This window comes from Antechinus flavipes, chromosome 3, assembly GCF_016432865.1.
Source record: "Antechinus flavipes isolate AdamAnt ecotype Samford, QLD, Australia chromosome 3, AdamAnt_v2, whole genome shotgun sequence".
Taxonomy (NCBI): domain Eukaryota; kingdom Metazoa; phylum Chordata; class Mammalia; order Dasyuromorphia; family Dasyuridae; genus Antechinus; species Antechinus flavipes.
Genome location: NC_067400.1, coordinates 478,567,164 through 478,594,985, shown reverse-complemented (window position 1 = coordinate 478,594,985; position 27,822 = coordinate 478,567,164). Strand labels below are relative to the sequence as shown.

The 27,822-nt window shown below is 40.0% G+C and overlaps 1 protein-coding gene across 2 annotated transcripts in view; it reads right to left on the bottom strand.

The window, feature by feature from the left end:
• Positions 1-27,385, bottom strand: part of KIRREL3 (kirre like nephrin family adhesion molecule 3) — a 771,808-nt gene extending 744,423 nt beyond the window's left edge. For both annotated transcript variants that reach the window (XM_051986700.1, XM_051986702.1), the window contains exons 1-2: positions 27,259-27,385; positions 23,452-23,874 (exon numbers count right to left, since the gene is read on the bottom strand). In XM_051986700.1, the coding sequence (XP_051842660.1) occupies positions 23,452-23,506 (55 nt within the window). In that variant the 5' untranslated portion in view covers positions 23,507-23,874; positions 27,259-27,385. The remainder of the gene's footprint in view (positions 1-23,451; positions 23,875-27,258) is intronic.
• Between the last annotated feature and the right edge of the window lie 437 nt (positions 27,386-27,822).

The window sequence follows — 27,822 nt, the reverse complement described above, 5'->3', positions numbered from 1 at the left end:
AGGGGGAGGTTACTGAACACATTTGTTATTCTTTCCCCAAACTTCAAAGGCTGTTATTACTACCCAGCTCCACAGGATCAGACAACAAGCAATGGACTTTCTTATTGGGAGAAAACTCCTTCTCTACAGTGGTGTTATTAAAATGTTAATCCATTTGTCTGGGTGTTGGAAGAGACCTCAGGCCATACAACCTTCAATTGGACCTTACCTACTCAACCCCTATCTTCATGGAATAACTTTCTTCTCCCAGGGACTGTGGAAAAGTGGAGGGAAACCTTTATCTCTATCCCAGAGGCATCTTCTCCCTCCCTGGCCTCCATCACTCTGACCTGCAGCCCATTTTGGTTTCTCTGGTTGGGGTATCCAACATAGATAACAGAACTTCTGCATAGCCCATTCCCTAGCTGGCTTATTCTGCCAGGGACAGCAGCCTTTAAACGCCTCATTAATATTCAAATCTATTCAAGTCATTTCAATTTGAATTCTATGCATATTATCAGATAGAACAAAATGCAAATATATACAAATTCATCCATATGAAGAAATAAATAGGGGAAGCTCTGCATAATGGGATTATAATCATTCCACAGGCATCTCTTTTTCCTTTCTTTTTTTTTTTTTTTTTTCCTTTTTCTAAGAATGGGCTGGGACGTTAGTACCTGGCATTGTTTAGACCAGTGCTAATGGGTTAGATGTAGGTTCTGTGGAGGCTGAAGTTTGTTTGAAAGATATAGTACTGCCTCTGTAATTTCTTTGATATAGAGAACTCCCTAGTAAAACAAAACAAAACAAATAAACAAAAAAAAAAACCCTTCATCTACCAAAGTAGGTTAATAGCTTTTTTGTAGCTTGGAGTCTCAGAGAGTTTCCTGGAGCATTGAGAGTTTAAATGACTTGCCCAGGATCACACGACCAATATATATCAGAGTGGTGGGATCTGAACCCAGATTTTTGACTCTAGGGTTAACTCTTTCTAAAAATGCACAGGGGATTGGAGAGGTCCAGAGAATGGGGTTCTTGTCCAATTTCTGCCACTAATTCATTATGTGAACTTGAATAAGCCCTTTCCTGCTCTAAGCTTCAGTTTCCTCATTTGTAAAATTAGAGAACTGCTTCAGAAACAAGTCTCTGAACTTGAGGTCTCCAAACTTTTTTTTTAAATAACTATTTTAATGTTATTTAAATGTGACTGGTTTTCTTTTAAAAGACTGATTGTAGTTTATTGTATACATGGTCCCAGGGCTGAACGAGATTATCATCTCTAAGAATCCAGCAAACAATCAGAGTTCTCAATGACATATATACACATGACTCAGACTCAGGGGGTAGACTGAGGCAGGGCGGAGTCAGGGTGCTGAGAGTGGGAATTCTGACAGGGTAGAGTGAGCCTCCAGACATGGGGAGAGGCGTCTTGATAAGATAATGTCTGATAGTCTGATAGCTTGGGATGGGGAGAGGCATTCTGATATTCTAAAACATAAAATCTTTTATCCTTATCAAGTTTTCTGATAAAGAGGGTTTTGCAGAACTGAGAAGCAGGGAAACCCGAGGCAAAGGGGACTGAGTCAGGACAATAAAAAAGAACTGTGGCATAATAGTACCAAATCTGAAAAGTTATGGAGATGGAATTTTCTAAGATCATTAGCCCACCTACTACCAGTGCTATGCATATTATAGGTTAGAGAATTCCCAGATTGGATCAACTGCTTGTTAGCAGTTCACTTCCAGGCCTCCTTAACAAGTTTCTTCTCTATTGGAAAGCCTTAGGTTGCTATTTTTCTGCATCCTTTTGGGAAGGTCTCTAAATCCCTTAAAATGTTCTAGCATTTCAATTAAATTTCAAGTTATAAATAATTCAAAATGGTGGATGAAACAAAAAGGACACATAGTATATTTGATTTGCAATAGTGCTAGCCACATATGTCTACTTGTAAGACTCACATGCACAGCCTGTCCTACTCATCTCTCTATCTACCCCTCTACAAAAGTGGAATATCCATTCCCTTTGGGCCCAGTGGCTCAACTTGGCAGTCAACCGAGTATGGATTATGAAAGGAAAGCATGGATGACCAATTTTCAAATAATGAAGAATGGACTATAGCAAACTAAATGTAGAAAATTCCCTTCCTTACATGTTTGTTGTCTTATACTGATATTTTTATAGCTGTCTCATTCCAATTAAGCCACACCTCAGGAGGGGGTCGGGGCATGTGACATTTTAAAAGAGGGTTCTCATACTCCATGCTAATGAAATAAAAGTAAATTACTATTAAGGCCAATTTGCAGAGGTTTAATTACAGAATCTGATAGATATTCCCTTTAATGTCTTCTCCATGAGATTTGGAAATGGTTGTAGCTGGTAGTAGTGCTATTTTTTAATCTGAGCATAAACTATACTAAGTAATGGAATAACATTTGAATAACAATTTCTTTCTCCAGGAATCTCAAAGCACCCTACACATATAAATCAGACTAATTTACAAATTAAGCTTGCAACCCAAGAGTTATGATCTATTCTTTACTCTCTCTCATCACCCGTCTCCAATCCATTGACAAATCCTGTCTCTGCCTTCATAACAGTTCTTATGTATGAACCCCACATTGCCACCATCCTGGTATAAACCTTTGTCACTTCATTCCTGGATTATTGAAATAGTGATCTCCCTAGCCTCAAGTCTTTGCTCATTTAAATCCATCTTCCTTTCAGAAGTCAAATTAATCTTGCTAAAGCACAAGACTTTCCATCTCTCCTCTCCACTATTCAATAGATTTCAATGGCTCCCTATTACCTTGAGGATCAAATGTCAAATACTATTCCAGTCCCTCATAACCTGATTTCCTTCTACATTTCCAGTATTCTTCTACTTTGCTATTCTGAGATCCAATAGCATGTGAAGTTTTGCTATTTCTTGCACAAAACATGCCCTTTCTTGATCCCATGTGTTTTCACTGGCTTTCTTCCATTGTTAGAATTCTCTCTTTCCTCCTCTTCATCTCCTAGCTTCCTTCTAGTTTCAGCTAAAATACTGCCTTCTATAAGTAGCAGTCTTCCACACTACTACTCTCCCTTCTCCCTTAAAACCAATGCCCTCCCTCTGTTGATTATCTCCAGTTTATCTTGTCTACATATTCTTTGTACAAAGTTGTTCTCATGTTGCCTTCTTCGTTAAACTGCAAGCAGAGAACAGGATTTTTTTTTCTCCCTTTCTTTGTATCCCCCCTACTTAGCACAGTGCCTGGTATATAATAAATATTTGATAGATGCTTGCTGACTGATTAAAAAAATAAGAAGACAATGGAGAAATAGAAAGAGGGTATGAATTGGCAATACTTATAGAGAATTCAGGATAAGAAAGGTTATACTAATATTTCCTGAGAAAGGAAAAAAAAGTAATAGTCACTGGCTCCCAGCTCTGATTTCAGCCTAGCCTGTTAAAAATGGAGAGGATGGTTAGGCTCAGAAGTCGGTGATTCTGAACTCACAATTACCCTTAAGCTCTACCTCCAGAAGTCATGCAATGACTTGACTTGACAACTGGCCTATGTTTCAGGGCAGAGGCTGAATGACATTGGGCTTCCAGATGAGACTATTTCATTTTTATTTTTTAATTTTCATGCCTAGTGCAATACCTAGATATATCAGTAATATGAAGAATACATTTTCTTGTTTCCTTCCAGTCAACTCAATTATTTCCTTTTACATAAAGCTTTTCTTCAGGCCTCCAGATCCTAGTGAAATTTTTTTTATATTTTTAATATATGTATGTGTGTGTTTTTTTAAATATATATTTTGTATAGAGATAGATACTATATTTGTGATTTAATTGGTTCAAGGAATATCTAAGTGAGAAAAAATTCTCTACTAATGAATTCTGATACACACTCTGTACTTTATAGTTTTAGGCAGCTATTTAGAGCAGTGAGAGATTAAGTGATTAAGAGATTAATCAGGAGAGAGCATATTATCAATATGCCAAAGCTATAACTTGAACTCATGTCTGCCTATTCTGTATATTGTCATTGATGAACAACTTGCTTTTGCTGAATGTAAGCTTCTTGAAGGCAAGAACTGTCACTTTCGTTTTTTCAGCTCCAATGCCTAATATTGTACCTGGTATGCAGTAGGAGCTTAATGTATTCTTTTTCATTGATTGATCCACTCTTCCTTAAAACTTAAGTAGCAATATGGTAATATTAAATTCCATACTTTTGAAAACTAGCTTATTTAAAGAAAAAAAAAACCACTTTTTAAGGATCCAGCTTTGATCCTTAGGACAACCTCTGAGGTAGGGAGGGCAAGACCTTATTACCTCTGTAGCAAGTTAGTGATGGAGCCAGGACAAGATCCCTGGTTTCCAATACTTTTCCTTCCCATTGCCTCCCTAAGCTAGAAACCTGGTACAAGTTAACCAGAAATAGACAAATGCTAATAGATTCCTGTGGAAAAACACCACGGGCCAGGGAAGGATTTTTCTATGTGGAATCATTCTATATTATGCTCCCTTACTATCAGCCAGCACTCTGAAGTCCTAACTTCGTAGTACTATTAAGCTCTGCTCATTATGACTCATTTTTATTGCATGGACTCATTATGTGACGAAGCCTGTGCACAGAGGCCACAGTGCCGTAGTCTCTGCCATCATTACTGCAGCAGAAATACTGCCCTTCAATCAGGGATACTGCTCCATGGATATTAATTTCCTTGCTCAGAGAATGATGACCCAGTAAATATTCTCCGGACTTTCGCCATTTCCAAAGTGTAACTGAACTTTCTTTAAATATAACTCCTTGGAGGCAGGAATTATAGGCCCCAGTTGTTTGCTCAGTCTGTCTCCAAAACTAGCACTGCTTTCCTCCCACCAAATTATTGTGTAGATAGTTTAGGTTTTCTCATGTGCATATGCTGTTTCTTCTTAAGAGATTATAATTTCTTTGAGGACAAGGAATTTTTTGCTTTTCTCTTCATATGGCTCAAGCCTATTGTAAGTAAAAGTATACCTTTAAAACACAAGGCTATGCAAGGATCAATGTTGTCAAATTATCCATGCATATGTTTTGAAAATAAAAATCTTTATTTAAAAAGTATACTTTTAAGTTGTGCTTGACACATAGCAAAGTTTCTCAAAAATGCAATCCATAGTGAAACAGATTCTGAAAAGATGACACAGTATCCAGGTTCTCTAGGTTTCTTCTATAAACAGACAAAAAATCACCATGAAATAAATGTAGAGTGGCAAAAAAGAGGTAAAACAGTTGTCCTCCTAAGATAACTTGAGAGGACTTCAGAAAAGACAGTGGTCAGTAACAATATATAATATTTATTAAGAACCTGGTATGTTCAAAGCACTATACTTTCCTTTGTGGAGCATAAGGTCTAGGTCAGGGGTGATATCAACACAAATAATTATGATACATGATAATATAAGATAAATGAATTAGAGTCCTTTTAAAATGCCGTATGAGGTCAGAATAGAAAAGTTATTACTAAGGTCATTGCCAAGGCTTGAGATCAGGGATCAGAGAAAGATGTCCCCCCCAAAAAAAAAAAAGTGACATTAGAGTTAGATTTTAAAGGTAGGATAGAAGTTCAGCAAGTAAAGAGGGGTAAGGAAGATCCCCTAAACATAGGAAACAGCTCGAGGAAAAATAGATTGAGTCTGATAAAACATTCATGTTTATGAATAACACAAAGCCCAGAAGAAGAAGAAGGAATCTAAATAACTGTTTCACTTGGAACCAATGAATGAAGCTATGAATAATACCATGGTCTTGGTGGTCAGGTGTCCCCACGGCCTATGAGGCTCTCTGGCACCTTGGCCCAGGTTATAGAAAAAGCATTAGACTGAAATGGGTGCTAGTCCTACGTATGCCCTAAGTAACTTTATGACCTTGAGAAAAGCTGCTTTGGGTTTCAGTTTCTTTATTTACAAAAGGAAAGAGTTGCTTTAGATATTTTCAATAGTCCTTGCCGATTCTATGAGACTATGAATAAAAAAATACTTGAATGATACGTGGAAATTTCAGCTCTTTGCAAGATGATGATAATTACTATCCAATTACATCCAATAGGATGTTAACTTTTTGAGGTCATGGACTGATTTTACCTTTCTTTGAATACTGAGAGCTTGGTCTAATACTCAAAACATAGTAAGGGTTTCAAAAATGCTTGCCGGTGGACTGATAATCTTTCTCCCAGTAGTTCCTGATGCATTAGAAGGAGATCCTATTACTGTTGGTGTTAGTCTCTATAATCTAAGGAAGGCCTAAAAAAAAAGATTCTGCCTCTCTTTATCTCTTGCTGTTCTGTCTTCTCCTCTCTAATAATCAATCAAGCAATAAACATTAGGTAGATAATATGGATTGTATTATTCCCATTCTACAGATGGGAAGCTGAGACTAAGAGAGGTTAGGTCCCAGTGCTTCTAAGTATTACAAATAGAAGCTGAAACCAACCCTTTCTAACTGCAAGCCCATTCAGTATAGTGTGCTGCCTCTGGCAACAGTTATCTCAGCACTCTCTTAATGAGGTGATATCAGCTGGGGATGTTAGCAATCCATAGATCAGTAGCCATGAAGATGAGGGTTGGTGGGGGTAGGGGGTGGAGTGTCTTTAATTCTGGCACTGACCCCATCTCTCTCCTCCCTAAATTGCTGAATTCATTGGCTCCTGCATTTGGCTTCCCACTGGTGATTTAAGCTGAAGAAATAGGCCCAGAGGCCTAGTGATAGGAACATCTTTTTCTATGAATTGAAAAATAAAGTGACAGTAAGCAGCCAGCAGATCCCAGTTCACAATGAAGTGAATATCAATGTCGGTGGACGTATTGACCTTGAAGTTTTAAAAGGCAGAACAAGAATTCTCGGGGCGCATTATTACATATATTCTGAATGTCTTCACTGTATAAAGCAGAAAATCAATCCATTATGGACATGAGCATCTCTAGTGTATAGGGTTTCCTTTAAAACAAACATTCTAAAATGCAGGTGAAACATTGTGCTGGAAGAAAATCTATGGCTGTTCTCAGCTGTGTGAAGAAGAATGACATTGTCCCTGACTCATCAAGGAGCACTGGATTGCCTAGCTGGGATCTCCTGCGAGGAACAGTGAAAAGTCACATAAACTAAAGAATAATTCACAATTTTAAATTTCTGTCTTAATTTTAAGAAATACAACAATGTGAGCTATAAGATCTCTAAGTCATTATGAAACTTTGGGGAACTTCTCCAGCAGAAAAAAAAGGACTGCTTCTCAAGTCAGAGGATGCAGGTTCAAATTCCACTTCTGACACTCACAATATTATACAAATCAATGAATTTTTTATGTCTCAGTTTCTTCATTTGTAAACTGAGGGATTCAGATTATATAGCTTCTGAGGTCTCAGTTCTGGCCCTGTGATCATCCAGAAAGATTCATTGCTTGTATATCTTTGCTTTTCCATCCATGGATGTCAACAAATGTATCTTGTTTCTCATGTTTATCACATCTGGGGGGGGGGGGGGAGATTTGTTAACTACTAGAGGCAGGTTGTATGGGTCAGCTCGATGCCCAAGGCACTAAATTAGTTCTTATATGTAATGTATCTCAATGTAATCTTACCATGGAAATGGATAGAGTGTAAGTAGGTTATGGAGCATGGACAGAACTTTGGAGGGCATTGAATCTGGCCCCTGTCTTTTATAAGTGAGGAAACTGCAGGGAAGAAGGAAAGTAAATTCAAGGTCAGATCAAGGGAGAGGGAAAGTTTGAGACCTTAGATCATGCTAAATTAAAAAGAGCTGCACAGGATATCTAGTTCATAGGATCAGATACAGGGTAGAAAGAGAACTCAGTCTTGAGCTCTGTTAATCCCTTAATTTAACAGATGAGGAAACTGAGTCTTAGAAAAGTGAAGTGGGTAAGCCAAAGTCACACTTGTGGAAAAGAGAAAGTAAGAATTACGTCTAGATGATCAAAGATTTGGAGTTGGAATGAACTATAGGGGATCATTTATTTTAATGGCATCACTTTTTCAGATGAGATAACAAAAACAATGAGAAAGTGATGAAAAAACTCAAGAGTAAATAAAAAGAAGCCACTATTCCAATTTAGGTCTTTTGACTTCATTCTGGAATTCTTTCTGCTATATTATTTGGCTGCATTCTTATTTCTAAATAACCTGAGGAAAATACAAAAGGAGGACATCACAACATTCTCCAGGTTTATGAAACAATTATTTTTCTGGGACACTGTAGTATAGCCATGGAAGGAAACTGTTATTAGATGACCTCTAATACTCATTTCCCTTTAAAGTTTTCCCTGAAAAACAGATTCCACTGCTAGGCATAATCTGCCAAGGAAGTCAACAACAGAAAGGTTCCATATATTCCAGAATATCTATGGCAGCATTTTTTTAGTAGCAAATAACTGGAAATGAAGTAAGGTCCATTGATTAGATAATAGCCAAACAAATTATGGTGAATAAATGTAATGGAATATTGTATTCTATAACAGCAAAAACAACTGTATTTTCTATGATGAATACCAAGAAGTGTGAAAAGATCTATATGAATTGATGCAAAATGAAGAAGTATGAAAACAATATACATAAAGACTATGATAATATAAGTAGAAAGAACAAGAACTAAACAATCAAAGCTGAAATTTGTAGAATAATAGTAATGAAATTTAGTCCCAAAGAAGAGATAATGAGAAGACCCTTCTATCTGCTTCTGCTTTGTAATAGAAGTGGGCAGATTATGGGTATGAATCACTTCAGATGTTGGTACGTAGACTGGGCATATACATCCATGCATATATAAATAGTTAAGTGCATACATGCGTGTGTATAAAAAATATTGGTAGCTTTTAGGCCACAGCTGAAATCAGATTTGGAAGATGAGTATTTCTGACTCCAGACTCTGCCCCACCTATTGTTGTTGTTTTCCTGTATGCAAATCTTGCCTCAGAAACTTGCTAGCTGTGTGACCCTGAACAACCACTTCATCCTTTTTGTCTCAGTTTCCTTACCTGTAAAATGTGTAGGAAAAGGAGATGGCAAGCCACTCTAGCATCTTTGCCAAGAAAACCCCAAATGGTGTCATGAAGAGTCAGAAACAACCGAAAAATGACTGAATTGTTCACTTTTATCACTGATTTCAGCTGTGATCTAAAACCTATCAATAAATATTGCCAGCTAAGTGCTAAGGGCATTGATGGGATAGAAGGTCATTATTACCTAAGGGGTAATAAGAATATTTAAAGAAGGATGTGACACTGGGGCTTGAACTAAATATATACAAATGCATAATTGAATCTAGGGAAAGTTGCCACAGAAAGCATCAAAAACCATCCTTTGCTGGATCTTCATCCAAGTCATGCCCACTAAATTTTAGATTTCTTAAGGCTTGGTCCTAGGTCTTCTTAATTTCTCTTCACATTATTTTACTTGGTGATTTCTGCAGCTTCCACGAATGCAGATGATTCACAGATTGATATGTGTAAAGGGTAGACACTTAATAGCTATGTGATCCCAGGCAAGCCACTTAATCCTGTTTGTCTCCATTTTCTCATCTGTAAAATGAGCTTGAGAAGAAAATAATAAAATTACTCTATATCTTTGCCACAAAAACTACAAATGGAGTCACAAATTCTCAGACATGATTGAAAAACAACTAAACAACATATTAGTAGGCCTAAAACCATCCAAACTCTGACATCTTAACTAGATAACTTATCAAAAAAGACCTTAGACTGAGCATGAAATTTCTTTGAAAGTCATACAAGAGTCTTCCTGACACCAGGCCTGACACTCAATCTACTGTGCCACTTAGCTGCCCCAAAATGGACTAAATTGACAATTTAAAAATGTGGTAGTACTTATCTATGAACTGAATTTTATTTATAATGTGCATTGATAATAGGCAAAGCTCAATCAGAATGCCATACAGAATAATTATAGCACTTAGTAGTGAAAATACTTTGTATACTTTGAGCTCTAGGAAATAGAAGCAAAGTATTATTATATTCAGTTTACAAATGAGCAAATGAGGATCAGGGTGGTAGAAAACTGTCCAATGTCATATAACTAGTTAGTAATAGATATAACCTTCAAATATAGTTCTTTTAACTTCCAATCTAGGAGTCTTTCCATAATATTATAACTTGTTATTTAGTAATTTTCAGTTGTCTCTGACTCTTGGTGAATTCATTTCAGGTTTTCTTGACAGAAAAACTGGAGTGATTTACCATTTCCTTTTTCAGTTCGTTTTACATGTGAGGAAACTAAGGAAAACAGGATTTTCCCTGCCCAAGGTCATACAGCTAGTAAATGTCCGAGATTGGATTTGAACTCAGGTTTTTCTGACTCCAGGTCAAAACTCTCTTCACTGTGTCACTTGGCTGTCTTGATATCACAGCTATTCATTTAATTTACTTATTCTGGATGACATCTTGAGATCTCTTTTACCAATGGTTCAGGGTTTTTTTTTTTAATTTTAAGACATATTGTTTTATGAATTCCTCTACCTTTTTTTTAACACTTAAGGAAATCTGAGTGCAAAGGTAAAACAGATTTGATGCCCAACTAGCACATAGGAGTCACTATGCTAGTGATACAATCAAGGTCTTCTAGTTGGAACATGAATTTAAAAGGAAGGAATGTGATGTCTTCAACATAGAAATCTCTCTGCCCTTTACTTTTCCTCCTTAGCCCTCTGATTTCATCTAAAGAAGCTTGGGAGACTTCAAAGAATTTCATGTTTGCGTGTTTATCATGGGTGTATATCTTAAACCAATATTATGATTTAAAGCATGACCAAGGTAGCTGCTGAAATCTTATAAAATGATTTCTGGCACATGGCAAGATATACCTGGCAGAGCCAAAGCCTGGGAAAACGGAGAGTTGAGCAGCATTCAGGCTTACATACATTCCAAGAATCTTTTTTTTTTTCTTTCCTCTTCATTCCTAACAACTCTTATTAATCATTTCAGAAATGTGTAGTCTCCTGACATTTTTACTATTATAGAGTTGACGAAAAGGAGGTTTTTGATGTCCTAGAATGCCTTTTTATGTAGAGTGGCTCCTTTCCTATTGCACATTACTAACACTGAGGGTAACCTTTCCATAGGCAGAACAAAGTTTAATTTTTATTATTTTTTAAAATCCATTGAAGATAGAACTGGTGATGAATTTTTGTTAAGAAATTGGGGCTCAGTATTCAAAACATCAGGCTAAGATGAAGCTAGGACAGGTAGTAAGTACAGCTGTTAGTCATCTAAAAGAATTTTCTAAGTGATCATTTAGCTTTTTATATTAGTAGAGTCAAGCACTGCCTTTTTATTAGCTCTTCCTTCCAACAATCTTAATGTGAATGAAGGAATGAGAGAAGAGGAGGAAGGAGAGATGAAACCATAACCTGGGAAAATAAAAGCATTTATGAGATCACCCAGCTAGTTTGAGGAGTTTGAGGCACCAACAGGATTGCTGGTCTACTTTGTCATTTAACTGTGAAACAAAATGAATTCTACATATGACTGGCTAGTGTTCTCAGAGCACCAGCTATTCCAAATCTCTTTCATTCTCCCATGTTCTCTCAATGAATGATCCCAAAGTATCTAAACCCTATAAGGTTACAGCCTATGAATGAAGGGAAAACAAGCACATTTGCCCATCTGTGTCAGTACAGTATATAATCTGGATCTTACAAGGTGGCACATTTTCTCTGTGCTTTCTTTTTCTTCTGACTGACATTTAATTCAAGAAACTTGCTATGTTCCAAGAAGTACAACCAGGTGTTAACGATACAGAACTAAGAGATGTCCTCTGAGAATCTGAAGAAATTGTCTGGTCTTGGATATATCTCTGCAAAATAAGCATAAGAACATATGCCTACTCTTTCTTATGTCCCTGTTATTATGATGCTTGAGAAACATAGACAGAAGGCTTTATTGGAGAATCAAGGATGGCTCTCTTGGCTTGGAGAAACCTTACATGACATCCTATGGATTCTATAATCAAAACAAAGTGAAAACAAATTATATGATGTTTTTGGATAGGGTATATTATCAAAAATTTAGCAATGGATGGGATCATAGAGTTATCTCCTCCAAATCTCTTATTTTATTGATGAAAAAAGACGTGACCTGCTCAATGTTACACAACTAATAAGTTACAAGACCATGATTCCAAACCTAACACCATTTTCATGATGCCAGATGTCAGTCCAGTCACTTAGACTTTATCTATGAGTGTAAGATGGAAGGCTGAGCTCCCACCCCCCATAAAAGCTCCCACCTGCTATAACCTGATCTCATTTGTGACCCCCAATTCTTATCCCAAGGTGTCTAAACTAATTTTCCCTGCAGTACTTTAAGAGTCAGAAAAGCTGGGTTGCTTCCCTTCTTGAGGTGAGGTAAAAGGTGAATTTAGTTTAATCTTGGAAGTTTTTTTGCAAACTCCCTTCTATCCTGGAGGAGGCAAGGAGCTGTCCAACCATGAGGATAGAATCTTTCTTGCAAAGAGATGCTTTCAAATAAACAGCCTCAGACAATGACAGTCTTTATTTTTTTTCCCCCAGTCTAGAGGTGAATGCAGGTTAGCACCTCAATAGTCACTCTGGGACTTGGGGGAGCAAGAAGCCAGGAATAATGAAGACTAATTTTAGTGCTTGTTTATTTTGCTTTTTCAGCATGCCAGGGAACACTAGCAGGGATATTGACTTCCAGATTATTAAAGGGGGAGAGACCAGGAGAAAAAAGGAGTGAGTTCTGGTACAAGGTTCAGTTCACTGGAGAGGGAAGGAAACCTAACAACCTACTTCTTCTATCCCCCTCCTGACCCCACTCCAGGAACCATCACATTCTTCAATGAGTATCTGGGGAAACATCAATGCCTAAAAAGACTGCCATAGTGGAGAAACAGGACACAGTGAGAAGAGACTTTCTACTCTCTCTCTCTCTATCTCAGCTTTCTCAAGCCTCTTTGACCTCTATCATTTTACCCATCCCACACCTATCCCTAGGGGATCCCTTTAATACTCAGCCCTTGAGCTCCATCAAATGATATTGACTATCTAGGGCAGGAACTTCTAACCTGGGGACCTCTTGGAGGTCTGCAGATAGATTTTAAGAGGTTTGTATTTTTTCCTCCAAAATATTTTGATAACAATATTTCAAAAGAATTGTTTTTTTTTTTTTTTTGGCAATGCTATTTATTTTACACATTTAAATAGATTGTTCTGAGAATAGGTCCACAGGCTTCACCAAAATGCAAAAGGGATATAGGACATAAAGAAGGCTAAGAAGCCCTGATATAGGAAGTTACCGCTACATTGTAACTTTTAGTGTCAATGATTTTCTTCTCCCTCTTTGAATACATCTTCCTGTCTCAATAGGCACCTATGGGAATTGCAAACAGCAGTTCACTGCTCCGGGTTGTGGGCTCCTGTCTACAATACTGCCTGCCCAGAGAAGGGAGACAGCGGAGGCTGGACAGCTCCAGTTTTCTGCTTCCCTGGATCACCCTCCCTCTATCCTTCTTTGCAAGCGCTGCTACTGCCACCATCAGGCCAAGCTTTAAACTGAAAACTTGGTCCAGTTGTAATATTCCAAAATACTTAGCTTGCTTCCTGTGTGGTATGAATGACTAAACAGACCCCCTCCCCTCCGCCACGCCCCACTTTGCATCCCTCCAGAATGTTGTTTCATCAGCTTAGATGCAGAGACCCTTTGCAAGGAGAGTTTTCTGAGCCAGCTCACTGATGAAATGGAATTGACTGTGAAAGGGAAATGGAATTGACTGTGAAAGGGAAAGCCAGAATCTGGAGCCATGAAGCCGGGTCTGGACAAAACCCTGGCCCTCTGGGATGTAGGTTGGGGATGTAGTATGGGGACAACAAGACCACAGAATTCATAACTGACTTAGTGATTATTTCTTTCTTGCCCCCGAGTTGCTTTGGTATTCATGAAATCGGGTAGGGAAGGGTGACGGTTAGTTCCATTTGTAGCTGCATCCTGCTAGGTACCTAGGGAAGAGGTTTAGGGTTTAGTTCTACAAGTCCCATGTAATAAGTCAACCTGGCTGGAGTGTATTCTGAAACTGTCATAGCTCCCAGCATTGCCAAAGGTGACAGGTGGACTGTCACACAGTGCCAGAGAGTCACCAGTGACACACACACGCAGATGACAGATAGAGATGGAAATGCGAGTATAGCAGAGAACAAAATAAGAGAAATAGGTTTTTGCTGAGACTGACAGGAGGTGGTGGTCCATGGGCTGTGCCAAAAGCCTTATTCTCAGCTACATTCCCGTACCTTCATGGTTCCACTCAATGCCTTGGACAACCGGAACTCTCTTCTAATAGCTTTCTTTAGGTCCTTATATTTTTAAAAGATGTTTTAGGATTGATTTCCTTATTCTTCCTTCCTTTTATTGGAAAAGGGAGTATCCCCTTCCTGCAGTCTAACTGTCTGGACAGACCACACTGGCAAGCCCATAAGCCAATCCTTGCAGAGTGGCCAGAGCCCAAACCTCCCTATCCAATTATCCCTGCTGTGCCAATGACTGAGTTGGGTGATGGAGACAATAAGAATTGACTGAGAATCATAAAGCAAGGCAGGAAGAGATCATAGATGAATTCCCAGGATGGAGAAGCCAACTTTGCTTCCCAGTGTCTTGAATACTGTGCTTTCTCAACCTTCCAGGGAATTGTTTAAAACCTTTTCTACCTGTATACTCATCACACTGACTTTGTGCCACTGGTCTAGACAATCCTTGAATTTTATCTAGTCTTAAAGGTAGATAAATCATCATCATCATCCTCACCATCAAGCATTTGCTTAGCACCTATTTGTGCATGAAAATATGATAAACAAATAATATCATAATTTCTATTAAGTTCCTAAGGTTTCTACCTTCTCTAAATCTTCTCTTTAAGCACTTACAATTGAAGGCATGAATGTTAATAGCAGCATACATGCATAGGATACATAGATGGTAACAGGACAACAATGAAACTGGATTCAGCCATAAACAGCTAAGGAAAATTCAACTTCCCATTTTCTTTTAAAAGCAACAACAACAATAACAAAATGTCACCAATCCAGCTTGCCTTGAAGGCAAGCACACTGAGAAAACAAGATGGTAACTGAAACCAAAGCAAAAATTTAATTAAGATAATGCTCCACATATTCACAAGGGGTTTAGCTGATGCTATAGACTTACCCAGTCTCTTCAACAGTTTCTCATTTGGCCACTGGGCCACATAACCTTCAACTCCCTAACAGCCTGGATCATAAGGTTATTATCTCAGCTTCCTTTGGGACATAAATAGCGGATGTGTAAAGGTCATTGAGATTCAATGACCTAACCCCTCCTTATCATCTCCCTATTTTTTCCTGTTGGCTCCCTATTTTAGGCAGCTCTCTTCTCTGACCATCTTCCTCAAGTGGCAAAAGAAATCTGCCAGATTCCATTGCTCCCCATGTAACACAAGAATTCTGTGTTCCTGACTTCTGATCTTTATTCTCACAAATATAAACCTTCCTTCTACTTTCTCCATGGCCTTCCACCCCATCATGGCTCAATAATAACTCGATAAGGGGTTATTTTCACAGACTTATACATTTTAAGTACTCATTCAGGATTTTTCACACTCAAATAAAAAGTTGGGAATTCTGTAGGATATCTGCACAATGGCCCTCTTCAAGGAGGTGTAGAAAGATCTAGGCAAAGTCAAGTTTTTCTCAGAGAAGTGACACCACAAGGTGAAAAAAATAAAGAACAGAAATAGTGGAAATTATAGTTGCCTGTGCTGCTGATTCTCATGTCCTTTATTGTCCTTGACCTGAAGCCTTGGAACGGACAGTCCTAAAGTGAAACAAATCTTTCCCCCACCCTATGTCATACACCATAAAGAAACCAGTGCTATGTCCATCATGACCAATGACAAACAGGACCTCAGTTTCACATGGAATAACAATTCAGGTGATAGATAAGCCCCCTCTAAACAATTTCATAGTACTTAAGGATTCTGAATTCAACAACTATCACAATTTCCTAAGAAATTCTGTAGAATCAGTCTGAAGGAAATAACATATATCCACACTGCCACTGGTTCAGTGATCTTAACTTTTTAGCAGGTGATATAAATCGTGTTGTCTATGTGAATAAATTAAAGTACAACTATGAAGAAACTAGTTGGTGAGTTTGACTTGTATAGAGAATGTCTTGGCTTAATTCAGCCTCAATTAATACATTTTTAAAAATAAAATGATAGCAAATTAGGGTCCTAAATTATTTGGAAAAGTGTCTCAAATAAATAGATTTGACTTTGCCTGGTATGTAAATACAAGCTCTGAGGACAGCAAATGGTTATTGAGTAATTTTGATTCAGGTACTAAGCAGTATTCTATTATTTATAACAAAGTGTGTGTGTGTGTGTGTGTGTGTGTGTGTGTGTGTGTGTGTAAGTGGGACTGAAGTTTATACCTCTCCGAAACGAATCCTAATTCTCTAGAAACTTCTTTGAGAAAGAACCTGGATAAATGCCCCCAAAAGGTCAAGTCCTGGACATGATTTTCCTAAGAATATATATTTTAGGCCATCTTCTTTTGATTGTTCCCAAGACGATTCTGGCCCTGTTTACATCCCCTCACTCCAGAATACTAGAGGATAACTATATGGGAGACAAAGCTACCTTCACTGACAAGTGGTTCAGGTCTTTTCATGTTACCAAACAGGCCCACTTGATGGCTAACATTTCTTTAAATCTCAGAGTTGTGTTGGCTGTGTACTTACTAAAACAGTGCATGCTTCGGAAAGACTTATTTCCAAGCAGCTAATGCTAAATTGTAGCTAGATATAAAGAAAACACTTATCTAATATTGACATTTACTGACTTCTAGATGTTTACAGCCAGAATACTCATTTATGTCAGGGTGAAGAGAGAATAAAAAGGAAGAGAACAAAAAATGAAATTGTGTACTCCTCTCTTTTCATGAATGAGTGAGTTAATAAAAGGAAATATTTCCACAATAATGGGACTGTCCAGGAAAGGTCCCTGATCTTATAACTCTTTCTTTGTTGTGATACTTCAAGTTCTGAGAGAATGGTGACAGGCTGAGACTCTGCTATCCCTGGCTCTAAGTCACTTGAAGGAAGCAGGAAAAGGCATTTCTTGAAAGACACAAGAATTCACATCACACAGTAATATCTACTTCCATGCCCAGTACATAGCTCTCACTGGGCAAACCCTGGTTTGCCATCTGGGTGAAGATTGAGGGAAGTATCCTGGGATAAAAATCCTAGGACTCCTTGGTGACTTCATGCATTGACCTCTTTCCTGTAAAGAATATCCTTACAAGGGGGTACTGAGATAAATACTGGTGACCTCACTGACATCCCTGGGAATGGCAACTAGTTTTCGCTGAAGATAAAGTGAGCATACACCCCCAATAAAGACTTACAGGCATAGGACTGTTCCATGAACCCTACAACCTAAGAGTATGAGCTCATGCATTTCATAAGGTCACCCTTTATAAAATCTTCCCATTAAACTCAGGGGCCACTCTTTTGAAAATTTGAATTAAGCTTACCGGGTTTCTCCAAAGCTGTGATAAAATCCCATTTCTCCTTCAAAGTCTGGGATGAATGCAGTATCTCTTCATTTTCTGGCTAACCTCAGTATTACCAATGCCGTTTCTGTTCTTTTAGCTAAACTTCATATGTCTTCATTTCTAGTTAACTACAACTCATTACACACCCACTAACAATTGGAAAATGACCCCAAAAAATCCATCTCCTGTCCTTTATATTCCCATTTTATTCTGGCCCACTCTTCGTTCCTTCCCTTTCTGTCTATCAGTCTTGGGACAATTGCTTTTTTCTGGTTCATTTTTCAAAACAGTTTATCTTTTTATCTCCTTGGAAGAAAACTGTTCTATAAATCCAAAGTATCATTATTATTGTTGTTGTTATTATTTAGCTATTGAAATCCTTTGAATTATCTCAAGATTATTCATGTGCTTTTTTTGGACCTGCAATACAATACTGCCTAAGTCACCCCTACCAGGCTGAACAAAAAAGAATAAATTGTATCTTCAGGCCTAATCTCCTGCTTCACCCTATCTCCTGCTGGCCCTCTCGCTCCCAGAACACAGGCACACACCATGCAGAGCAGTTGTTTGGTACCATGCCTAGCTAGCTACAGCATATCAATGAATAAGATCCTCCCTTTCTTGCCCAGGAGGAGGTTGGCTGGGCATCCTCCAAGCAAATGTGGAGGAGTTAGTCCCACCCCACATCCCCCTCTCCCTCCAGGGATTCTCCTCTTCAGCCAGTACTAGGCTTTTATAAGGGGGGAGAATCAAAGTGGCACTCCATACCCCCACACACAGAGAAGGGAGCTGGCAAGGCTACTCTCCTACCCACCCCACCCAGCCATTCCCCCAGGCTCCCTTACCAGGCACCCTGCTTTTGAAGTCCATGTGCCCTTGGCAACTATGCAGTGACCTTAAACTCCTTTTATAAAGAAAACAACTCTCCCTTTCCTGGAAAAGCCATCACACAGCAGGGAAGAACAAATCATAATCGGAGATATAAAAACAAGAAATTATACTTGTTTTATCTTTTCCAATATGACATTTCTGAATAATAGCCAGTGTTTTCAAAATTTTTGCCCTCTCCCAAATCCTTTCTCTAACTTCCATCAAAGACTTATTTTATCTTTCTTCATTTTTCTTGACACCTGTGGCATCCACACTATACTTTTGAAGGCACCCAAAGGAAGCTCTCTTATGCAACCTAATTCCATTTGCCCCTCATAGGACTTTTAAAAGTTAGAGGACAATACAAAGTATCTTGAATATGGAGTTCTTAATTCAAATCTTGGCTCCCTCACTTACTAATTATATAAAGTTAGTCAAGTCACTTTCCACCCTGGACCTCAATCTCCCAATTGTAAAATGAGGTGGGATTGGACTATATGGTCAGTAAGGTCCTTTCCAACTCCAAATCTTTTGATCCCCTCTGGCTTCAATTCTGTAAAATCTGAAAAATGAGGGAATGGGACTAAGATAACATCAAAAATCCTTTGTGTTTTTGAATCCATGATACCATAATCTTAAGATCAGAAGTCATCAGGTTTAAATTCTTACCTATAACCCCACTTTTTCTGGCTCTAGTCTTAGTCATAACTCTCTCTACTCTCTTCCCCAGCCAGCTCTCCTATCTCAGGCATTTTTCTTCCCCCCATCCTTGTTTTTTCTTCCTGCACTATCTGGGACCAATTTTCTTTATTCTCACTGAGACTGACTCCACATCTAAATTTCCACATGAGACTTATGACCATCTAACAACTTCTTTGAGAAATCACTACATCCACTAGGCCGGTAAGGAGAGTTATCATCTGAAATGTTCTTTAATTTCTTAGACTCTTTCTAAAATAAGTAGAGATGGTACCACAGAAAAGCTGTTCAGATTGCTCATCCAAAGTAAGGGCTGTTAATAGGTGAAGGACAGATTTTTTATTTTCCAAATGCAAACATAATAAAAGTTTAATTAATCCAACCTGAGGGCCTATGACCCCAAAGGGGCTACAAAGTCTTTGCAAAAATTGAATATATTGTGACATTTTCTGCTATTAGTCCAATTCAATAAATATTTATTAAACACCTACTCTATGCCAGGTATAACGCTAAGCTCTGGGGATACAAACAAGACAGAGAAAGACAGTTTTACTCTTAAAGCTTACAGTTGGGATGGGGGTGAGGAGCATGGGAAGGGGTGAGGGCAAAATTGTTACAGAGAATACTAGAACCCAAGTGATAAGGGTGGGAGGTGGGAGAGAGAGGTAAAGAAAAACTTTTCCTTAAGAACATCTTATGTAGATCATGCCAAGTTCTCAATTCTGTAAGGCTCCCTGAGCATTCTTACAAGTTGCAATATGATGGAAGGTAGGAAAGTTTCGGTTCTATATTCTCTCTTTCCCTCCTCCTGGCTTTGGACATTCAGGAATGGGCATATGATTAAGATGGGGCAATAAGAAGGCTAAAGGAGGGGAAAGTTGTGGAAGAAGGGAAATGATAAAAGGGCTAAACAAGAAGTTCTAAGTTTAAGGTTGACAAGAGAATCCTTTTTTTTTTTTTTTTTTTTACACCCAGGGCAGAACATGCCTCTTCTCTGCAGGAGGCAAATTGTGCTGTGACATTATCAGGCTCTCTACAAAGCATCGTGGCCCTGACAGCTGAGGAAGAGGCAGCCCCAGCAAGAAAGAAACCCACAAACACAGACATACATTGGCAGCTCTCCATATCCTTGTTGGGAGCTAGTCCCAGGGCTGTTGGCAGCAACCAAAAGTGAAGGAATGCCATTTATTCTTTCTACTGTTACCTTAAGAAAAATAAATAAACCTTGGATCCCAAGCTACCTTAAAACTTTCAAGGCATGTTGCCACATTAGATCATTGCCTTTAATTATGTTTTAATTTCTCGTCTGTAAATGGTTATAGGGAAAGTGGCTAGACAACAGACAATTTAAGATTGGAGGTGTGATTGAAATCTTTGAAGAGCCAATCTGTTAACAACACTACCTGAGAAGCTTTAGAAAGCTATTGGAGAGACTTATGTTTTGCAGCCATATTCCACCAAATGAAGAGCAGGAATGAAATCATCGAACAGGAAATGGAAGGGGTTTATACCCTCAGGGACCTGTGGTCACAACACAGGTGTCCAATGTGAACTATTGCAGGGTAGCAAACAGATCTATCTACCTGGTTGCCTGTCACAGACTGGGAAAAGAACCCACAAAAAAGCATTGTTGGGACATTATACCCTCCATTACTCAACCTCAGTGAGTAATTTTCTAGCATGACATGTCAGGAAAAATGCCATAGAAGAATAGGCTCTATTTTTGAGTGGGTGATTGAGCATAGGAAGGGAAACCCCTGTTCGTTGTCCCATGGAAGTGATTTGAAGCCACATAGACTAATCCTCTTGAGCCCTTTTGGAATCTGGGGATAACTACTTCATAAAAGGAGACTATGTGTAGTAATGCTATGGAGTTATGGAACACAGAATGGGAAATGGAAAAAAAAAAAGATAAAATCCAGTGGTAGTTAGAGGGGTGCAGGGTAGAATTGTGAGATTCATATTACCAAAAGCGTATCCATGATATGAAAAATATCTATAGATCAAGACAAATAGATGCCCCTTTAAATAGTCAGTAAGGAAATACATAAGATATGATCAACAAACTCCTTATTCCAGTGCATGGAAGCCATGTGTCCCAAGAGGCTTCTGAGATAACCAATTGGAGCACTAGCTTGAAGTAGCTACCTCATTACAATTCTAGCTCTTAGGGTTACAATGCTCAGTTAAGAGGAGAAACTGAAGGAACTCTGATTCTCTGGCCTCTCTTGTCTGGTAGCCTTAAATCAGCACTTGGTTCTAGGTTCTCTTGGCTAAGGACCCGCTGGGCAGGGTGGGCACACAAAGCCCAGAGCACTTAGAAATAAACAAGGAGCTATGAATTACATAATGCCATGATTCCTTCCTGCTGCACTCACGGCTGAGGAGAGATGAAACAGCAGCTGAGTGCATTTAACCTTCTGAGGTAAACATTCTAAAGATCCATACGAGGCAGCAGCCGAGGAGCTCCGTGTCAAGAAATGAATAAGCAAAGTAGCAGTCACACACTCTCTAGTGATTCAGGCAAGCGGGCAGGCGGGGAGGCACACACAGAAGGGCTCCTCATGCCATTCTGGAGCCCAAATCCAAGCTCCTAAGACACCGAAGACAATCAGAAAGAAGCATTTGCCCCACATAAGGTAACTGGAGGAGAGTACTGGCTTGTTCTCAAAGCGTTTGCTAGGCAACTTTCAGAGTAAACCAGTAAAAGGGCCAGATTGTGTATATATGTACATATACCCACAGTTACACCCTCACTCACTCACTCATTCACTCAAGAAAGAAATAATCTTCTAAAATGGTAATATCACAGAAGCTGCTTCTGTGTCATTGTTCAGAGATAGTTCTTACTCATTCAGCCTGAAAACTCCAGGCAAGACAATTTATCTTCCTGTTGCTGGAGGAGCCTTTGTGATGAGTAGAGGACTATTTGAATGTGTATGTATTTATACACACATGCACTGTACAGCACACAGCTAGCTGTGCGCACACACATACACACACACAGAGCCCTCATTAGAACTTATTAGATATAAGTGGAGCGAGAGCTAAGACGCAGATAACAGGAAATATCGCACTATGAATAACAACCGAAAGGGAACAGGAGGTAAGCTTGGTTTTGCTTACATTTGGTTTCCCCTTGTCAGGAGAGGAAGGGAGGCATGCTGTTATGTTTGCAGAGCCGAAGTCATGCATGGCAGGGCTCTGCTTTCTCAAAAACTTTTACCCTTCATTTAATCAACAGATGGACTTGCTCGGTTGTATATTTTCCCCCGAATGTGAGTCCTGTCCCTCTAAGATCTGAGCTGGCACTGGCGCTGGCCTTGCGGTGCCACAGATGGCACTGACGGCTTTGACATTCCATGGCTCTTGGAAGGGACTGCTTGATCTACTCCGTTCAAACACGATTCTCCAGGTGACTTCTGATGCCTCCTGAGAAGGGAGCCACCGCGGATGCCTTTTGCCAAGCTCCAAGCCTCCCATTCCTGTCATCCCACAGCCCCCCAAAGTTCTCTCCAGACCCTCGGAGCGAGCTTCCAGGATCCGGCTAGGCTGGGCAGCCGAGAGAGAATGCTCGCTCCAGGGGGCTCGATTGCGTTTAAGACAGGAAAAACGTGGCCCTCGGGCTCAGAGCCCGGCACCACCCTGGAACCACCATTAAATCCGGGGCAAACCAGGGCAAACTCTTTTACACAAATCTTTTTGGTAACCACTGCAAATGACTCCACCGCACGCTGGCTCGTGCAGGAATCGCAGCGCCTTCCGGCTCCTATACAACCACCCCGCGCGCTCTCCCACTCACTTACTCTTCCCAAACAGCTCCAGGGCCAGCTGAAATATCCATCCACACAAAGCCTCCTGGCTGCGATCTTAGGGGAAGGAGGTGAAGAGAAGTTCAGAGGGGAAACGTACGTATACACACCTCAATTAGCATCACCGGGACCTAAAGGACTAGTGATTTCATTTGCATGGGAAAAGGGTGGATTTGGGTGGTTTTGATCATTTTTTTCTTTCTTTTTTCCTCTTGGGCATTGACAAAAGAGAGAAGAACGTCCCCCTTCCCCCTCTCCCGCCTTCTCTCTCCCTCACTTTCAAAGGGAAGAAACAGTAGCATGTTGTTGCATTTTAAAGGGAAAAGAAGCAGTGCCCTGTTTGAATCTCTGCCTGCCTGGCAGTGAGCGGCGCATCCATCAGTTTGAGTGGCCAATGCCTTCCCACATCCCTGCCCACTGCCTCAGTGACAACCCCGCCGCCGACTTTCTTTGCAACTCAGTAATGCATCCGTCCTACCTTGGCTGAAAAGGAAGAAGCAGACGAAGAGCAGATCAAGCTGGAAAGGTTTCATTCCTTAGAGCGAACCGAGATGAAAGCAGGAAGAGGAACTTAGGTTTGCAGTTAGTTTCTCTTCTTCACGGGCTCTCTCGTCTTCTGTCTCTGTCGCTTGTCCTCTTCCGAGCTCCGAGATCATCTGTTCCCCTGTCCGTCTGTCTTAGTCTGTCTCTCTATTCTTGCAGCCAGCTGAAGTCGAGTCGCCTTTTTCAGCCGCCTCTGGAAACCTGGATCCTCAGTAACGTACACACTCCTTGCAGATCCATTCTCAGCCTCTCAGCATCCCAGTCATACAGCTTCCTCCAGCAGGGCTCCTCCCACAGCAGTGAGTGAGGGAGAGAGAGGGTGTGAGTGACTGAGTGACAGCAGCTCCTTTCACTGAGGCTGGAGGGGTAGGAGAAGGAGGTGGGAGAGAAACAGGTCATAATTAAAGAGGAAATACTGGTTTGGTGGGGAGGGGGGAAAGGAGCTAAACATTGTGAGGGTAAGGGAAAACAAATGTTTTCTTTTCTTTTCTTTTTCCCCCCAAGGAGGAAAAGATTTGGCTTTTGCTCTTGCAATGGGCACACACACACACACACACACACACACACACACACACACTTAAAAAAAAAATCTCAGGCTGGGAATGTGTCTCTGACTCTCTGTAAATACAACATAATTTTGTTTAATAGGAAAGAAATAGATGATAGCTATGTACACATAAGTATTCTCCCTCGGCAAGAAAAAGAGTAGTGTGGAATTGGACACTATGTGTGTACTGAAGGCAGAGAGGGAAAGTGTGCAGAGATCTGTGTGTGGGAGAGGGGCACATCTTTAGATAGGACGCTGAAAAAATGTGCAGCATTAGAGGCAGAGTGGTTTAAGAGATAAGAAGCATTCAAGATTCCTCTTTTTTGGGAAGAAACATACATAGGATCACAGATTCTAGAGCTGGAAATGGGCTCAGAGGACACTTAATCGAATTTTACAGATGAACAAACTGAGATCCAGAGCAATAAAATTACTTGCCAAAATCATAGTGTTCATGACTGGCAGAGTCAGGATTCGAAGTTAGGTCCTCTAATAACTCCAAATTCAGCATACTTGCCAATTGTACCACTTTGTCTTAGTAAAGAAAAAAAAAAGGATTGTATGAGCAAGATGGGGGACTTTATTTGGTTTTCAGCTACAAAAGAAAATGCAAAAAAGGGAAAGGAAAACCACCCAGATTTGTTTCTTTACTTCATTCTCTTCACCCCCCCCCCTTTTTTTTTTTTTTTGTTTGTGCATTTCCTAGCAAAGACCTGGGGGGGAGCAGCCAGTCTTTTGATTTGGAGTTTCAGAAAGAGAGCTAGGTTCCTTTACTTCTCAGAGCTTATTCTTTGCAAAGGTGTTTTGAGTTCCCAGAACCAAGGGCGGATCAAGGTCGTAGCAAAATTCTACTCTGTAAAAACCCTTTGACCTTTTATCATTGACCAAATATCTCCTCTTCCTTTGTGGTATCAGATTAGGAAAATTTCTAAGTCTATGTGGTTTAGAAGCATTTGTAAGTGTTTTTCATGTTTGGGGCATCATCCTAGGTGAGGTTTGGGAATTTAAAAAGAAATAGAACACACAGAGTCATACTTTGAAAGCACTTATCTTTAGGTAGGTTAGCAAAATTGCAAACATGAAGTAATTCTTAAGAATCTTAATTGCAAAGCAACACATACTGAAAAGTAGGGTAGGACTGAAAAGTTCTATGGGGACCAGGGGAGTTATGTATCTTGATTTGTCCTATCCCATTCCAAATTCAGACCATTAATCCCATCAGATCCTGGTGCCTGGGTAGGGCTTTTAGGTCTCTCCCCAATAGTCCCACATTAGCATTATACACTTAGCCCCAGAATTATTCAAAAGACAGCATAAACTGTATTAATTGGAAGCATAAATTCTGTTGCTAGGAACTCTTGAGGCCGGACCACAAAGCACTTCCCAAAGTACCTGAGCCAAGCTAGGAGAACTCTAATCCTCATAGAAAAAGACAATTGGCTGTTCTTCATCAAAGGTTAGCAAATTAGTAAAACAGTGTGCTAGGGTCAATTCTTCTTTTCTCAACCTAATGGTTTGTTTGCTTAACTCAGTTCTGAAGAGGGTGTTAGCATGTCAAAGAGAGAGTTAAAACAAACATTAGCTTTGGGTATAAAAGAGTAAATTCAGAGCAAAAGAGAATTGTGAGGTAGTCCTCTGGAGGTTGAGACAAAAGTGTCTTTCATCACTTAAATAAACTGGGCCAAGAAGGTAACCATCAACTCAGTCTTAAGGTACTGATTTGAAGAGGTAAATAAATATTAAATCAAATGATGGGTATTAGCTGGATACATTATAATTTTATTTAGGAGTTACTACATGCTAGAGATAGCTCTTATGAATAATTTAAAAATGTCAACATATGTAAATATGTTCAGCCATAGGCTGAATAGCTATTTGGGTATCTATATGTATATTTGTATATAATTACACACTGATAATAGTATTTTTTTTCATTTACCTTCATTTTTCTCATTTGACCTTCATACAGATCCTAGGCACAAGTATCATCATCATCATTATCATCACTACCAGCACCACTACCTCACTCGAATTTTATAGTGGAGGAAATTGAAACTCAGGGAGGATAAATAACTTGCTCACAAGTTTTCAACTATTGTGTCAAAACCTAAACTGGAGCCCATGTCTTTAGCTGCAAACCCAGTTCTCTATCTTGTTCACTAACTTTCCAGCCACCTGTGGCAAGAGTTGTCAAATGCAGCCCATATAATGGAGGTGGTTTTGGGCTCTGGCTCTAATTTCAAGGAAGGGGATCTAATACCTAAATCCTGGACAATTCATTTTTAATCCTATTACATGTGAATTGCACCCTAAAGAGGCAGTATGACAATGGAGAAAGAAGTGAACTTGAACTTGGCATCTCAGTAACTGAATTTGAAACATATTCTGTCACTTAGAAATGCCTGTGTGGCTGGGGGCACATTTTTGGGCCTCAGTTTTCTCATCTGTAAAGTATAGGGGTTAAACTAGATAACTCTAAAGTCTCATAACTCCAGACCTGTCTATGACCACCAGATATTACATTTGATTCATGGTTTATCATTTAGAGATTTTACTTATAATTTTGTAATCTCTTATAGAAATTCCTCTTTGGAACAGGGCCCAGAATTGCTTTGGAGGAAGATGGGGGGGGGGGGGGAGAGGGGAAGAAAGAGGTGGCTATGGGGGAGGATAGACTTCTCGGTGAGCGACACTCATGGAGAGGAGATACAGCACGGATAATAAATTTCTAAAAAATATGTATATAAATTGCAATCCACCGAAATTAACTCGCTGACTCCTGCACTCGCCCATGTGTTTCTCTCCCAGTCCCGTAGGGGTGGGGATGGGGGAAGCTAGAAAGAGGGGCAGAGCGCCGACCTACTCCACTCTCTCTCTTTGGCTTCCGGATGGGCTCGGATGTACCCCCGCCAGCTCCGTTCCCCTCAGTCTCCTTTCAACCTCGATGCCTCCGGACTCCGGCAGAAACCCAATAAACCCAATGTTAAGTGATAAGCTGCTTGCCTCTAAAAGGGCCAGGAGGCATTTCAACCTTGAGTGCCGGAAAAACCACTGCAATTTTCGACAGACAGCACCTGGGAAAGAAGGAGAGCTTGGTACCTGAAGGACTGGGAGGCAGCACGGCTCCGGCGCCAGCCCCGACAGCGGCCACGCCAACCCCGGGCCCAAAGCAGCCGGGGTCCTCATTAGACTCACCTTCTGCACGCTTCGGGTTAAACCTCTTTGGCTCTTCCAGGTGGTCCGCGCTCGTCTCCCTCCTTCGGACCGAATGGGAGAAGGAAGGAAAGGAGAGCGGAGCAGAGCAGTGAAGTAGAGTGTAGAGCTGCTCCACCTGATGGAGGAGTGAGCGGGGGACAGGCTACATACAGTGCCCAACCCCTCTGGGCAGAGGACCAGCGCTGGAGTGAAACCACAAGTCTTAGACTAAGCAGCCCTGGGCGGAGGAAGGCTCCCTCCTGCTTTGGAGATTCACTCAGAGGATCATTTATACGGAGCTGGAAGGACCTTAGAGAGCATTTAGTCTAAACCTCTAATGGGGGGAGGGGTGGGCGAGAGTCTTAAACTTAAAGAAGGAATCAGAGGCAAAAGAGGTAAAAAGGCTATGCTGGTGACAAAGAAGGAATTCTACCTCAGATGCTCAGACTTCAAATGTAGTCCTCTCGACATTGCACAGCACTTCCTCCTTTAGTTGATTCAAAAAGCGTTTCTTTATTACACTGAGATTGGTTATAGCAAAAAACAAGCTAAAAACAAAAGCAA